The sequence below is a fragment of the Ixodes scapularis genome, unplaced genomic scaffold (genome assembly GCF_016920785.2).
Source record: "Ixodes scapularis isolate PalLabHiFi unplaced genomic scaffold, ASM1692078v2 PGA_scaffold13__105_contigs__length_92229423, whole genome shotgun sequence".
Classification (NCBI taxonomy): domain Eukaryota; kingdom Metazoa; phylum Arthropoda; class Arachnida; order Ixodida; family Ixodidae; genus Ixodes; species Ixodes scapularis.
Window position 1 is genome coordinate 1487507 of NW_024609839.1, and position 15515 is coordinate 1503021.

General features: G+C 45.5%; 1 protein-coding gene across 3 annotated transcripts in view; it reads left to right on the forward strand.

Moving 5' to 3' along the window:
* LOC115318171 (kinetochore protein NDC80 homolog) overlaps nt 1–15515 on the forward strand; it is a 69656-nt gene that overhangs the window by 29663 nt on the left and 24478 nt on the right. For all 3 annotated transcript variants that reach the window (XM_040217306.3, XM_040217307.3, XM_040217308.3), the window contains 3 exons: nt 65–151; nt 3701–3880; nt 8602–8673. In XM_040217306.3, the coding sequence (XP_040073240.2) occupies nt 65–151; nt 3701–3880; nt 8602–8673 (339 nt within the window). The remainder of the gene's footprint in view (nt 1–64; nt 152–3700; nt 3881–8601; nt 8674–15515) is intronic.

Genomic DNA, 15515 nt, shown 5'->3' on the forward strand with positions numbered 1-15515 from the left:
TCCTCTTTGCTTTTGCATCCTCCACCTCACAAAGAAAGTTTTATTTTATTTTTGTATTTCGCAGTTTCTGCAGGTTCACGGGTACGCCAATCGGTGTACTTCGAAGCAGCTGCTGAGGATGTCCACCAAGGATTTTGAACGAATATTTCGAGTAAGTCTGGCTGTTTTTAGGCTTTGTTTTCTTTTTTGTCATTTGTAGTGATTTGAAGTGCGTCCTCCCTCGACCTCGACCCGACCTCTGCTTTATAAGCATGCTGCGACTCACGTAAGATGCTCCATCATTGAGAACATGCCACTGGGGGCCTGAGATAGGAACTAGAATTGTCTTTCGACTCTGCAAGCAGCAGGGCAACATGTCTCTGACATCTCCATGTTGGCAAGCAATAATGGGAATCTCTGAGAGTGATTTGATGAATGCAACTGGGAATTGTAATAATGAGGTAATGGTTGACAGCCCAATGGGCAAATGTGCGTTTAATGCTGTTTTCTTATAATTTTTTCTTTGTTGTGTTGTGGCTAGTTTCATATAGGCACCTTGCACTGATGTCCCATTGCATACTTTTGAACACCATAGAAAAGGAAGCTGCTTTTGTAAGACTTTTAAATGGCAGATTAACCTTCTGTAATCTCCTGGGAGGAGAATAGCGAGGCCTGTGCAAATCCGGGAGGCTCCTGATAAGAGGGGAGCACCTTTTCTTTGGAGGTCATCGGAAATGACGTCAGGTGCCACGTATAGGCTCCTTGCATTGACGTCACATCGCACACATTTGCACACCAAGTAAAAGGAGGAGAGGGAAGCTGCTTTTGTAAGAATTTTGAGTGACGGGTTAATCTTCTATAATCTTCTGGGAGGAGAATAGCGACACCTGTGCAAATCCGGAAGGCACAAAGGAGGGTCCTGATAAGAGGGGAGCTCCTTCTCCCCCTCTTCTCTGGAGGGTATCGGAAATGACGTCATGTGCAAGGGGCCTATTGTACAGTAAACCCCCTTTAACTCGAACACGGATATCTCGAAAGATCGGTTAAGTTGAAACTTCTGTGCGTTGCGAAATGAATCCCCATTGGCACCATGTATTTTGACTTGGCTTATCTCGAAAAGTTTTCGGGACGGGCATCGGATATCTCGAAACTTCGCCTGCAAAAATAAAAAGAAAAATTCCTGAAATGACACTGAGGCCCGACAGAGAAAGTTTATCTCCATCGCGGACGAAGCGACCGCAACTTAAAAATAACGCTAACAAAGAGAGAGAGAGAGGGTCTTGGGAGAAAAATAAACAAAAGAAGGAAGCGCCGGAGAAACATAATCAAAAGAAAGCGCTGGAGAAAAATAAACAAAAGAAGGAAGCGCCGCGAACGCGTTCCGGGCGCACTGAACGCGACGAGCGTTCAAGGACGTTTGTTTTCTTGCTTTTTGCTCTCTGCCCATCTCCCGAGACTTTTCTTTCTCTTTTTTTCTCTACGCTTGAGCTGGCTTGTGGCGTTCTATCAACTCTCCCGATCTCGTGGTCGCCGTAGTCGCCAGGCCATTGTCGCGTCGCCTTCGTTCAACCCTGTCCACATGGATGACGGCGGCGCTCTTTGAGGAATATGTGCGTGCGCTGGACCGCTGGACGCTTGTTTCTAATTCATTTTTTCTCGTTTTAGTAAGTGATTTCTTGCTTAAAACGAAGCTGATTGATACGATTTTCGGAAGCGCTGGATTTTCGAAATCCGCGGTCGGTACATCGGTATACATCGGAAATTTCGGTACTCCGCTTACCTCGAAATTTCGCTTATCTCGAAATTTTTCCCAGTTTTTATGACTTCGAGTTAAAGGGGGTTTACTGTATAGTACTTGTTTTCACATCAAGAATTGTCGTAAAAAAATTCTCGTGGGCTGGTTCCAGTTTCCACCTTTATGTCATAAATAGGTCAACTCGTACTCAAATTTAAAGTGCAATCCCACTCAGTTCTTAAAATGTTGTAACATTGCTTGATTTTAACACATAAAATTTTTTTCGTACAATTTCGCTTTAGACACTATCACAGAACCGAAGCTGTAACAGCAATGTTGACTCCGTGTTGTGAAATGGCACGCTCATGTTATGTAAGTGCAGAGTGCAAGTTTGTGTTGTAAGCAGTGATGGAGTGCAGGCGAGCTGGTAATGAATCAACATCTTGTAAACCCTGAGATAGGGAACGAATAAAAAATGCACAAACACAACGAAAATTCAAACACAGCTGCGTTTGAGATTTTGTTGTGTTTGTCCGTTTTTTTTTCTTCGTTCCCCATCTCGGGGTTTACAAGGTGAAGTTCTTTTGCAGGGGTTGTGGTGACATCAGAACACTGAGCTCTGATTGGCTCTGATTGAAGGATAGTGAGTAGACCTCAAAACACTATCCTGGCTACATGCCTGGCTGACACCATCTGCGGAGTTTAAATAGTGACGCCTTTGACACAGTTGAGATCACACATGCCCTCTACCAGCAGGGTTTGCTGACTTGGTACCTGTGCAAAATTTGTTGGCAATTTGAATTAACATATAGATGGAATTACGTCCTAGTATGCGACTCGTGCACTTTCTAGGTGACATTAAAGACAACTGCAGTGTTTGCTGAATGACAAAAATTGAGTGGAGTTGCCTATAAGATTGGTTATTTGTTATTTTATTAGCCTGGGCACATTTCAGACACATGGAGTCTGTTTCCCTCTGAAAACCCAATCTTTTAAGCACCACCTTGCACAGCTCATGAACTACTATGCATAAAGCTTGCTTTTTTGTTTTGTTTGGGTGACGATTATATTTGCTCACATGAAAATCAGACCACTCTGGTTACGACATGTTTGTCCAAATCTGGTGGAAAACACTTCTAAACAATACCTTTGTGCCAAGTATGTCTTTTTCCTACCTGCGTCCTCCTCGCTACCTACCACATTATGGAAAGGCTGCCACTAGCAGGTGTTCAAGAGCACTTAGATATTTCCTTGAGTTTTTGTAGCAAGCGGCACACATGCACTCGTTTAGAGCACAAACATTGGCACTTGTGCCGGACACAAACCCTTTAGGAGGGTTTATATTTTTGCAATTTTTTCCGCTGTGATAGCCTATCGTTCTTTGTGTAATGCTTGCGGTGTCCTTGGAGACCTTGCTCTTTTACTAAGTGTTCTTTTTGCCTTCCTTTTTGTATCTCACCCATGCCTGGGCTACCAAGTGATGGCTGGCAGTGTTTCTAAATTAACACAAACGGCTATGGCTGTTATAGAGACTTCCCAGCTGCATTATGAAAATAAGAAGCGCAAAAGACGAGGACAAGAGGGAGACTACACGGGACAAGCGGTTACTCGTAACTGACGTTTTAATTCGGAAGATGAGGAAGACAAAGACAATTAAGACTTTGTCGACTTTGTCTTTCATGGTTGGCAGGGGATGCCATCGCCTGTTCCTCACCGTAAAACTCAATTTGCATCTACTATCGAATGTAAAGCAGCACTCGTAACGGTCTCGATTTAGTCTTGGGCAGTAACGTTGGCTCGTATGCAGTGTGTTCTCTTTCCCACTTTCTTTAGTGACCCCAAGACTGCGTTTCGTGTGATCGAGTAAATAAAGGGACGTGTGTGAAAGTGGGCATCATTATGCGCAATAGCAGCTATCGCCGTCACTTCTTTGCGCACTGTCGTAAAAAGCTGCAGATTTTTTTTTCCTTTTTCCTGTTGTGGCAGTTTTTGGTGACACTCTTGGACCCCAACTTCAAGATAGTCGGCAAGTTGGAGGACGCAGCGTTGCAGTGCCTCAAGCGCCTGGGATACCCATACACCCTGTCCAAGAGCATGCTCATGGGGATTGGGTCCCGCCTCCCCCAAGCGTTGGCAGTCATCATGTGGCTGTACGACATCGTCAGTGTAAGTCATTTCTACGCAGAGTTTGCAATGTGAGATGGGATGTAGGCAACCTGCCCTGCCGGATTAGTAGTAAACTTCTATTGCTCTGTCACGGTTATAAAAGATTACCCTTGCAACTCGGTGACACTCGGTCAAATGAGCGTCACCTTAAAAATCGGTGGACGGGACGTGCCAACAAAAGACTCCAAGGAGACTAATCTATCCAACAGCGACAGTTGGGCGGGCAAGGTTGGGGCCAAGGCGCGACTCCAAACTGGTGTGTACAATACAAGGGTTTTTTCAAGCTCCCGATGGAGTGTCACCGTAGAAAGGCTGAATGCCTTTCAAAGGAGTCTAAGTGACCCCTTCAGGTCACTTAGTGCCAGACTTCATCTTGGGTTTCAGTTTGTATTTACTGCTAAAGCATTGAAATGGCAGATTGACGCGGGTAACAACTTGAGGCAGAATCGGCATATTATTTCTAAGCAATTTCTTGGGCACAAAAGGTCGTTAATCCCCCTTTAAAAGTCTTTTTTATATAACTAGGAATTATGAGAGACGTCAAATAAGGTCTAAACGTTTGCTGATCTTATAGTACAGGCCAGGATGACGGGACTTTTCTTGCCGTTCATGGAAATTTGTCAGATTGTTTCTAATACTCTTCAATTTACTTTGTTAAACCATTGGCTACCGTGCATGTCGCGGGCTGCCGGGCTGTCCGTATTGCGCATATTTTCCCCTAAAACGGGGCCACTGTAGGCGTGACTGTTTTGCTTGTGTAATAAGCTTTTACAGTAAAACTCTGTGCAAGAAACAAGAGAACATGTTTATTTACATGCTTAAGTGGTTAGTTAGTCTACAAATTACTAGGCACTCACAGATTTTTCCTCGTATGAAAGATCTTGAAGCACTTGGGCATGTACAGCACTGCACCGCACTTCTCGCACTCCCATCGACTTTCACTTTCCCTACCTTGTGCCTTGCACACTTGGCACTGTCTGGATGGGTTTTACTTTACGGGATTCGGCAGAATCTGACGGGGAAGTATGCCCACTCTGCGGCATCAAGGCACCTCGTCTCCGGCATGCGGGAAAAGCTGTCTCCTCGATAATTACTTTGGTGAGGTCCACTTTCCAGTCAGTTTAGCTTTCCCTCCTATTTTCTGCGCACGAAGAATGTAGGCATTATACACAGCCATGTCAAGGACATAGAAGCGACGCATGATTGGAAAGGATGCAAGCTTTTGGTCTTGCAGCTCGACATTTTCCATCCCTCTGTTGTACTCTTGCATGGTTAGAGGCTTCAGTGCTGGTTCCTTTCTTCTGTGTCATCTTTTTACAGTGTCAGTGATGTCAGCAGCACCGTGGCATGTCGAAAACATGGCAAGAAGCTTTCGATCCTGCCACTGAATAGTAGCCATGATGGCATATGTGAGAATGAAGTTTTACATTCGCCCTTGGCCAGCTTCAGTGCTTTGAGATATTTTGGCATGTTTTTTCTGTTCGTTCTGACTGATCCGACAGCGTTGGAACCAGGAAGAGACACGGTGATGAGTACCAATTGACTAAAATGGTTTGTCCACCACCAAAAAGTTCTCTAAGGAGGTCGATAACAACTGCTTTGCTGCATAGCATTGAAGCGGTTCCGTCTGACTTTGTCTTCTTGCCCGTGTAAATAGATGGAGAGGTTGAGGCAGTAGCCGTTGTAAGATTCACAAAGCATGTAAAATTTGATTCCGAAACGAGCACGCTCGGAAAGGTTGAACTGGACGTACCCCAGGCGTCCACGGAACTTCATGAAGCTCTTGTCCACGGCAAGGTTTATATCAGCAGAGTAATTGCGAATTCGGGTGGTCAGTTGCCGGCGAGACCGAGCAAGACCAAGCCGCCGGCACCGGCAACCATAAATGCGCCAGCTGCACACTACGTGACCCTCAGGATCCGAACATGAAACTCCAGGTGGTGGCAGTTTACTTTGCCGCTTGCCCTCAAGACACTCCTAGCAAGAGGCTGTCGCCGCCGTCACCCGTGTCCCCCATTTTTTTTTGTGGTATTGTCCTAGTGGCTTGTACTGACTTGAGTATTGGCTGCTGAAGTGATTTCAGATCAGTTTTGTTTTTTGCTCGTTTTTTCTCACTCGCCACGTTTCCCATTTCGGAGGTGACGACACCGGATACAGTCTGTCGTCCGGCCGGTTGGAGCTCGGGCTTAAAAAGCGCTGTTGCCAGTGCTTGCTGGAGAACCACCGCTCGAACGGTGCGCGCCGGCTGGAAACGCGCAAACACCTGCCAGATTTTCGGGCAAGATAAGTTGCCGACGATTGACGACCCCGAAATCGCCATAAGCACTTGCATATGCTTTCAGCATGTGGTCGATGATTGGATGCAGCTTACAAAGCCTGTTGTCAGTCCTTGTTGCCTCCACATTACACAAATGAAGGTACCTCGATAGCATCCAAAAGCGCTCTTTCGGCATCACTGATTTGAAGAAACGGGGTGCTGATCACTCCTTTGTGACCGGTAGGCGTTTATGGAACTTTTCTTCACTTGGCTCATCAAGATGCCCGACGCAATGTAGATTTTGATCTCTCCTGGTGTCGTAGGGCACCACGCAGGGTTTGGTTCAATCCGCTGCTCCTTCCTTGCAAAGGCATTTGTGTAGTTCGTCACCAGTTCCCAAACATCTTATCCAAAGAGCGCATTCAGCGTTTCCAGAGGCGAGCAGCTGTCATCTAGGACTGCGCTCATTTGCCGCTTGAATCCGGCAGATCCAGAAAAGGGAATTTTACCAACTTTTTCAGCAGTGTTGTCATCAGCCCAGGTCCATTCCTGCTTTCTCGGTTGCTTAGGCGTCGCACAACCAGGGCTATTTTGTCGTGATTCTGACTCAGAAGTGCTGTCGGAATCGCTCCCGTCACTAGACGTCCCGTCGTCATCGCTGCCAAAGAGGATATTTACGATTGCATCGTCAGAAAGGCCACGCCAACTGCTTGAAGCTGCCATCTTCTCCAAGCAAACAGCGATCGAGCGGGAAAGACGACACATCCAAGGAACAAGGTCAAACCAACACAGCGAACAGAACGACTCTTGCCATCTGTTGGCAGTGTATCTAACTACACTAAACAAAGTCTACATTGCACGCTGTCTATTAATAGGTTTTAGGGCCCAAGCTCCTTAGGGGCTAGCCATGTCCCTCTGTATGTCCGTCCAATGTCCGGCGTCGGGTGCTCGTACTCCTGTGCCCGTAAAAAAAAAACCGCATCTCCACGTAGTGAATGATGTTGATCGGGGCAAAGCTCTTGTAGTGCTTGTCTGCGTAGACGGTGAGCCGCAGCGTGCCGAGCCTTTCGTTCGTTTTCATCCATGTCAGAAAGAGAATGTGTGGTATGGAACAAGGTTATATACGCATTTGAGCACTTGACCGCAGCGTGACATGGATGAAAACGAACGAAAGGCTCCGCATGCTGCGGCTCAGCGTCTACGCAGACAAGCACCACCAGAACTTCGCCCCAATTAACGTCATTCACCACATGGAGATGCGGTTTTTTAAAACAGAAATATATGGAGCCTGGCAAATCGCCAGCTTTGGCAATATAGCTTCTGACGGCTCGCCCGGCGATTCGCCGGCTTTGGTAGCGAATGAGTTAACTTAACCTTTCTCTCCCAAGTTATATAAGTAGGGTTTGTGGTTTATTCTTTTTCCACGGATTAACCTGACATCTGTCTGGCAAGAAATTGGGGTCCATCTTTCCAACCTCCAGGAATCGGGAGGCAAACACTTGGAGAATGCCCTGATACCGATAAAGGAAGGAAATGAGACATTGGGTCTGCTTTTAAAAAAAGAAGGTGCTTTGCAGACAGTTCTGTGGGGGCCGTGTTTCGGGTTAATGCAAAATACAGCTGTAGATAAAGATTTTCTTCCTGTGAAGCTTGACTTTTTCTTCTTTGGGAAAATCTCTAATTTGGGGTCTTTCAGCTTTGCTCGATTTCAATAAAACCGGCCCAAGAGTCACTTATTGGGGCGTATCAGAATTTACTAAAAACACTGAGCACTAGTTATAAAGCATTGTTTAATGTTTGTCTGTGTGAGGCTTTTTGTATGTCTTCACTTTTCTAAGTGATCCTTTAGGCACCTCGAGAAGTGATTGTCCTTATCTCCACAAAACTTTTATCTCTCTCAGAAACAGGTTCTGAAGGACAGTGAGCCACTACCCTAAGGACATTTCTACAGCGTTGTGTAGGGGTAGTGGGGTACTTCTGGGGGTGGCAGGTTCTCGAATTGGAAGAAAATGCCCTAGGGTGGCTAGTGGAGATTGTGTGGTTACGAGCACTGTATTCTTCAAACGCGTCTCTTGGCTACTATAATGCAACAATTTTCATAACCATGCAGTAACTAGATGAGTGAAGTAGAGCCGAGCCGTGTGTTTTCGTACCTCGGTTTTAGAGCGCAGCTCTTAGGCGCCCGTTTCCGGCCTGAGCGGCGTCGGCGTTGCCGTCGTCATAACCGCGCGGTGCATTATGTGTAAATTTCCACGCTAAATTTAGCAGGAAAATTTCCCTGCTAAATTTAGCATTAAAGTTTCCCTTATATGGGAGGAGAGGAGGAGGTGGCATAGCCTCCTCTCCGTACCTTCCCCTCCTCCTCCTCAAGAGCTACGCTCTAATTTGGAGTTACAGGGGATTGTAAACTTCGTTCATTTTGTTTTCTGCTAGTCTTTTATGTGGTTTTTTATTTGTTTGGCAGTACTATGCGGAGGTGGACGTCATAGATCATCTTTTTGGAAGGCAGCCAGGCTCTGGAAATGATGATGCCCCGGTAAGTTGCTACTGTGGTTTGCACAGTGGGGTTTCCTGCTCTTGTTGTAGCAACTGCCATCTTTTTCATTTTCTAAAAGGCCAATACAGCATTTTTAATGCTTTATTTTTTGGTCAAGATTGCCACTGATTGCGGTTCTTCTAGGATTTTGAAATACTGTGTGGTGGCAGAGTGCAATTCTGAATTTTCAGCTACAAATCTTTTTTTTGTTTTTTTCGACATTAGTTTTTTTGTATTTTTGCAAACACGGAAATGTAATTTGCTGTATGAAAGTTTTGGGCACTGGGAAGTTAATAGAGTACAGTATGCAGGTAGCCTAAATATGACGAAGCTTTCTGGGAACAGTGGCTAAAGGCCCTATCCGCGATTCCGCGAAAAAACCCAGAATTGATGTGTTTTTTTTTCAGAAGTGCGAAAAAAATGTTAAAAACCTACAGAGAAACTCTTGCTTCCAAAAGGTGGTGCTACACGTCCCCAAAACGAAATATTAAATGAAAGGTGGCAAAACGTGACGGTAAATTAGTATTGTCTTATTAGTTAATGGCAAAAGGGTTTCTATTGGCTCATCATCTTTTGCTGTTGAAGAAATTAAATTTTATATTCTAAACCTTATCAAATAAAAAAAGGATTGCTAGGTGGCACAGCCGCCATCGGAATCGAAGGGCTCCAGCCGTAGCCGTAGTCATCTATCCATCCAACGTTTGCGTAACAGGACGCAACAGAAAGTGCGCCATTTTTTTGTTTGTCTTTGTTTTCTGAGTTGGTGATTGAGATTGCTCCCTCGGGATCTTGTTTAAGCAAAAAGATAGTCAAAGAATGCGCTCGAGAATACAGGCACGCCAGCTTTTACGAAGTTGGAGGAGTCCTCTTTTGCCGAGCTTGCGCGAGAGCTGTTGACTATCGGCGGAAGTCAACTATTGACAAACACTTTGAGAGCAACCGGCATCTTAAAATGCCGAAACAAGAGATTCCAGGCAAAAAAGGGGCAAAGAACCATCAGCAGACGGCATTGGTGGTTCAGAAACGCTGAGAAAGCAAGGTCAATTGCAAATGCTGGAATCCGCAATGACCGCTGGTGAAGCAAGGCACGACATTGTGCTCGAATGCCTGGATGCGTTGAGATCTGCAAATATTCCCCTAGAGAAGGGGGACAATCTGAAACTGAGAATGTTTCTGCAGACACATGTTCGGAATGGCGGGATGGTGCCTGGTTCGAGAAGCATGAGACAGATTTGGAAGCTGTGTTTTAAGGTATTACGGTGTTGGTAATTACTGATGAAACCACAGATGACCAATCAAAATCGGTTGTCAACGTGTTGTTCATCCAGTGAGCTAGTGAGCCAGAAGATTTAACTTCCACAAGTACAGTCACAACCTGTACTTGTGGAAGTTAAATTCGTGGATGAAGTGAACTCGTCCGTGATAGGCCGCATTGTAACGAGAACACTGACGAGGTATGAAATTGAGTTTGAGGACGTAACAGACCTTGTAAGCGATAACGCTGCTTATATGGTGAAGTCTTTTAAGGAGTGCATAAAGCGACTTTGCGAGGGTGCTGTTGACATTACATGTGTAGCCCATAGAGTAAACATTGTAGGCAGTACATTGCAGGTATCTTTCCCCTTAATGGACAAATTTGTCGCTTGTATCCAGAAGGCCTTCCGTCTGTCAAGTAGAAAGAGCTTTCTACAAATCTCATCTGAAAAGTGTGGGGTTTAATGTGCCAAAACACCTCCAGCACCGGTCAAAAGTAGGTGGAATTCGTGGATTGAAGCTGTTAAACAGCGTTCCGCTTACTTTGAGTACTAATCTTCTTTGCTAAGGCAGACCTATGAAAAGTATGGAGAAGCAGCATGTGTTGATTTTCTTGCATTGCATTGCAGTATCTGGAAAAAAATTTGCAAGCCTGCTGAAAGCAGCAGAGAATCCTCATGTAGCCTGTCATAAAGCGTACAATGTTTCGTTTACACTGTGGGGATATTTGGAAGCAGCTGCACAAGAAGGGATTTTGAAACACAGCTGACGAAAGAAAACATTGCACACGACGGGGCCCATCGAATTGCAAACAAAATGAAGGCTGCAATGAGTAAAGCGGCTAGCGAAGCGCTAATGTATTTGGAGAGATCTGACACTTGGAAGTTCTTCAAGAGTGTGAGGTGCTTGAATCTTCTGCAAGTCGGGTGTCTTTCAGAGAAGAGCTCAGAGTTTGCAAGTGTGCCTGGACTTGGGGAAGGATCACTAGCCCTAGGTGCTGAATGGCAAGTCTACCTGAAGTCTGCCCAAGAACTCAAATCTAGTGGCAGGGTCTTAGTGCCATTTCTTTCTAAACAAGAAAAGCCAGGTGTAGATTTTGATATACTGGCTTTATGGGCAGGGATGGAACACCTCATTCCAATACTTTCTTCAATTGCCCTTAAATACCTGTCAATGCCAATCAACTCTGTTGACGCAGAAAGATCATTCAGTCGCTATGGTGACATTGTGTCCCCTAACCGTCATTCTCTTAGTGAAGAGAGTACATATTGAAATCGACAGGTGCAAATGTGGAAAGGGAAACTGGGTTACCATATTTGCGTGAATATAACGCAACCACGAGTATAACGCGAGGGCAAATTTTGATGCCTTTGAAAAAAAAAAAAAATGTTACTGTTATACCGCTAGCCGAGGCCGCGTCAATTTCCCGCGTGGGCATAGCAGAAGTGAAAAGTCAATGGAAATGGAAGAAATATCAGTTTATGTTTTGACTTCACTCATCCTCACTGCTTTGGTTCTTCCTTTTGCAATCCACTTGGCCGCTACGCAGATAAGCAAGCAGCTCGGCACCGCTTGTCTGGTAGTTCCTTTTTCTTCAGAGTGAGCTCCTCGGCAGCCCACAATCCAAGCAAGGCATGAAGCAGAACCACCAACACAGGAACACCAGACCACTCTGGAGCAGAAACTAAAAGATGCGCAGGCAGAAAAAATACTGCTGAACCGATACATAATCACACTTCTCTTTCTGGTTCCTCCGCATAAACAAACACCTCACGATTGCATAAACCACTGATCTCTATGTTTTTTTGCTGGGTCGTTTTTGACCAGCTCCGCCTATGGACGCGAATGCGGCCACGGTCGGCCATCTTTTTGGTAGAGTTATATTATCTCTAGCCATCATAGTAATATGGCGGAGAGCGCAATGGCGGCAGGCTGCCATGAAATAGCTGTGGATCTAGTACACTGTACCGTGGGTGATATTTCGTGCTTGATTGAAGTTGCTCGACGAAGCAGATTCTTGAAACCCGGCGTGAACGGTCGCCCCATCTTTGAGGACACGGTGAAAGTTATACGAAAGCGCAGCACCGGGGGAAGGCAGCGCAGCTCGCATCGAAAGCACACTCCGTACCAGCGTCTGCTTTTGATGCTTCTTTGGATACAACTTCTGATGCGTGCTGCGCTGCTTTTCCCCGGTGCTGCGATTTCGTGAAATTTTCATAGTCCCCAGAGATCGGGCTACCGTTCACGCCGGGTTTCAAAAATATGTTTCGTCAAACAATTTCAATCGAGCACGAAATATCACCCACGCTATTTTGAAAAAGTACAACGTAGACTCTAACCAATTTCTTCAATGTGCCCGACGTTTCGAAGCCAGCTCGGCTCCTTGTTCACGGGTGACTGTATATGGGCCCAAAGCTAGCAACCTGTCGTTGTTTTCTTCTCTCTTAGCTTTGTTTTCTTCTTCTGTTTCTGTGTGTGGCGTATTTTAGCCCGTGTATATAGCTGCTTGGAAGCGTTCCGGCGGATCTGTGCAGGTTGTTGCTTGTATTTTGTATGTGCCAAGATTCTATTAAGAGTCGCTTTCTCCAGTTTCTTTCTGTGTCGAAAATGGAGCTGCTTTCAAAGACAATGACGTGGCCGGTCTTCTGAGCATGTTCCGCCAGCGCGCTGCCTTGGATGTCATTCTTCTTTACGTCATACTTATGTCTATGCAGACATTCGGGAAAGTTCTTCGTTTCCCCTACATAAGAGGCGTCGCATTCGGCGCAAGGAATTTGGTAAACCAGGCCTTGAGCTTTTTCTTTTGGTGGACGATCCTTTGGAAGAGGAAGAAAATGGCCCAAAGTTGAGACAGGTTTATGCGTAACTGCAATGCCGTACGGTCCCAAACGCGGGCTAGGACCTCGCTCGTGCCATGGAGGTACGGGACGCACATGCGGCTGGAGGTGTTTTTGTTCTTGGATGTAGGAGGGTGACGAAGTTGTTTGTATATTTTGTTGACAAATCTCGTGGGGTAGTTGTTTTTCCGAACGTCTCGCTTTATAATATCGACTTCCATCTTGAGTGACTTCTTTGTTGAGCAGACCGTGAGGGCGCGTCGAAAGAGCGCCGACGCTACAGTGGATTTGTGAGTTGTAGGGTGGTCTGACGAGAAGTTTAGGTAGCGACCGGTGTGCGTTGCTTTCCTGTATACTTGGAAGGATAAATGGTTCCCTCTTTTTTCTACTGCCACATCCAGAAATGGAAGGCACCCGTTAGACTCATGTTCAACCGTGAACTGAATGTCTGGATGGATGGAATTGAGATGTTTGTGAAGGCGATCGACTTCGCTGGACTTGGCAACACAGAAGCAATCATCCACGTAACGTAGAAACAGAGTCGGTGTGGGAGAAAATGTGCTTAAGGCTTTTTGCTCTATGGCTTCTATTGTGAGGTTGGCGACAGTGACGGACCTCATTCACCGAGAGGTGTGTTCTTTCAGGTAGTCGTGTCGGCCTTGAGTGCCGTTCTGACAACAGGCACCGCGAGTCGAATGGCAATACTCGTGAAGAGAGATACCACATCAAATGAAACAAGGCACTCGTCGTCGTTCAATCGCAGGTCCGAAGCGAGTTCGATGAAGTGGGCAGTGTTCTCGACATGTGTATTGGTCTTTCCCATCAGTGGAGGAAACAGACGATGGAGGCTTTGAAAGCAGCTCCATCCTCGACACAGAAAGAAACTGGAGAAAGCGACTCTTTATGGAATCTTCGCACATACAAAATACAAGCAACAACCTGAACCGATCCACCGGAACGCTTCCAAGCAGCTATATACACTGGCTAAAATACGCCACACACAGAAACAAAGGAAGAAAACAAAGCTGAGAGAAGAAAACGTCGACAGGTTGCTACCTTTGGGCCCATATACAGTCACCCGTGAAAGAGGAGCCGAGCTGGCTTCGAAACGTCGGGCACATTGAAGAAATTGGTTAGAGTCTACGTTGTACTTTTTCTTATTACTTACCTAACCAGGCAGAGTTCCGCCGAAATGTTTACATTTAAGACGCTATTTTGATGGCAGCCTGCCACCACAACTGCCACAACGCTGTCTGCCATTGATGGATGATAGTGGCTGCAGCAGCTGTACCTTGGCTAGAGGTAATATAACTCTACCAAAGAGATGGCCACCAGTGGCCGCGTACACGGAGCGGGCAAACGTGATCCAGCAATTGTCATAGAGATCAGTGGCATAAACGCGGTCGGTGGTCTTGGCTTCTGTTGACTTGACTTGGCCTGGCTTGGCTCGAATTGGCCAGTGCCCGCATGGCACGCATGCTGAGTTTCTGTGGCGTGCGTGTGTTGTACAAGCACAAAAGCAATAAAAATGCTCTTTTATGTTTCCTATTCGCCCCTTCAGGTGGCCCAGTAGCTAACAAATTACCTTTCACAGCCCCTCTTCTTTTTCCACCCGATCGCCTGCATTGAGCAAGAGGGCTTTCTCCTCTGGCTTTCTCCAGACTCGCGCGCCTCGTGCCTCAACTCGATTCTGAATATAACGCGAGGTGCGTTTTAGAGCACGTAATTCCGAAGAAAAAAAAACTTGCGTTATATTCGTGCTAATACGGTACAAAGCATCACCTGATGCTCGGCCGCAACAGCTTCCTTCAGTATAAAATTGATGCAAGCCTCAAAGTGTTTAATAAATAAACTGTTACATGTACCTTATGTCTGTTTAATGCTGCCACAGAACTTTGCTGATTCTTCTAATCTGGATTTGCAGAATTTCAAATTTTCCACCGCATCAAGTTGGGGGTTTTAATGGCTAGAGTTCTCAGTAATTGCTCGTTTCATAGTTTGCAGCACCCCATCACCTAACTGCTTGTTCCCATACTCATATACAACTTAAATTGCAACATATTACCTTGAAAGTTTATCTAATGTTTGATCGAGATTCTCATCAGCTGTTTTCTTTCTAGATAAAAATGTTTAGTTATGGAGGGCCAGGGGTTGGCACAAAAACACTCCAAATGTCTAGATAGTGTTTAATGATGTAAAGTGTGTCGCTGAGCGGGTGAGATGGGATGAAACAACTGCTGGCTAGGAGACTGGGAGGCCTTCTAAGAATTTCAGTAAGGAGCAGTGTTGATGCATCGGGTGACTGAGTCGTTGCTAAACGAGTGGTTCCATATCTGACTTTACATGAAACAAGACATGCGTGAAAGGGGGAGTATGTGTGGGAGACATGGGAACCTGTTGCATGATTTGCTTAACTTGTCCCTTGTTCATGCTTTTCTATTTTGCATGGTAAACTGTACTTACTTTTGCTAGAGCAACTCAACTATTTGGGCTTCTAATAATGTCGCAAAACTAGCTTTCCTTCTGTTTAGGAAGTGGCAACACGATTGGCTTAATGAAATAATTTCTCTATTGGAGTTATTAGAATGTTCAATATGATGCAGTTTTTCATTAATAATGTTGAATTTGGTTACTTTACCTCGTAACCAAGTTACGAGGTAACCGAAGGTTACCTCGTAACCTTCGGAGTTTATTTTTCGGGAAATTTGAAGCGTGTTTTTCCCAGCCAATTTTTCGCCATGAATTCAGGGT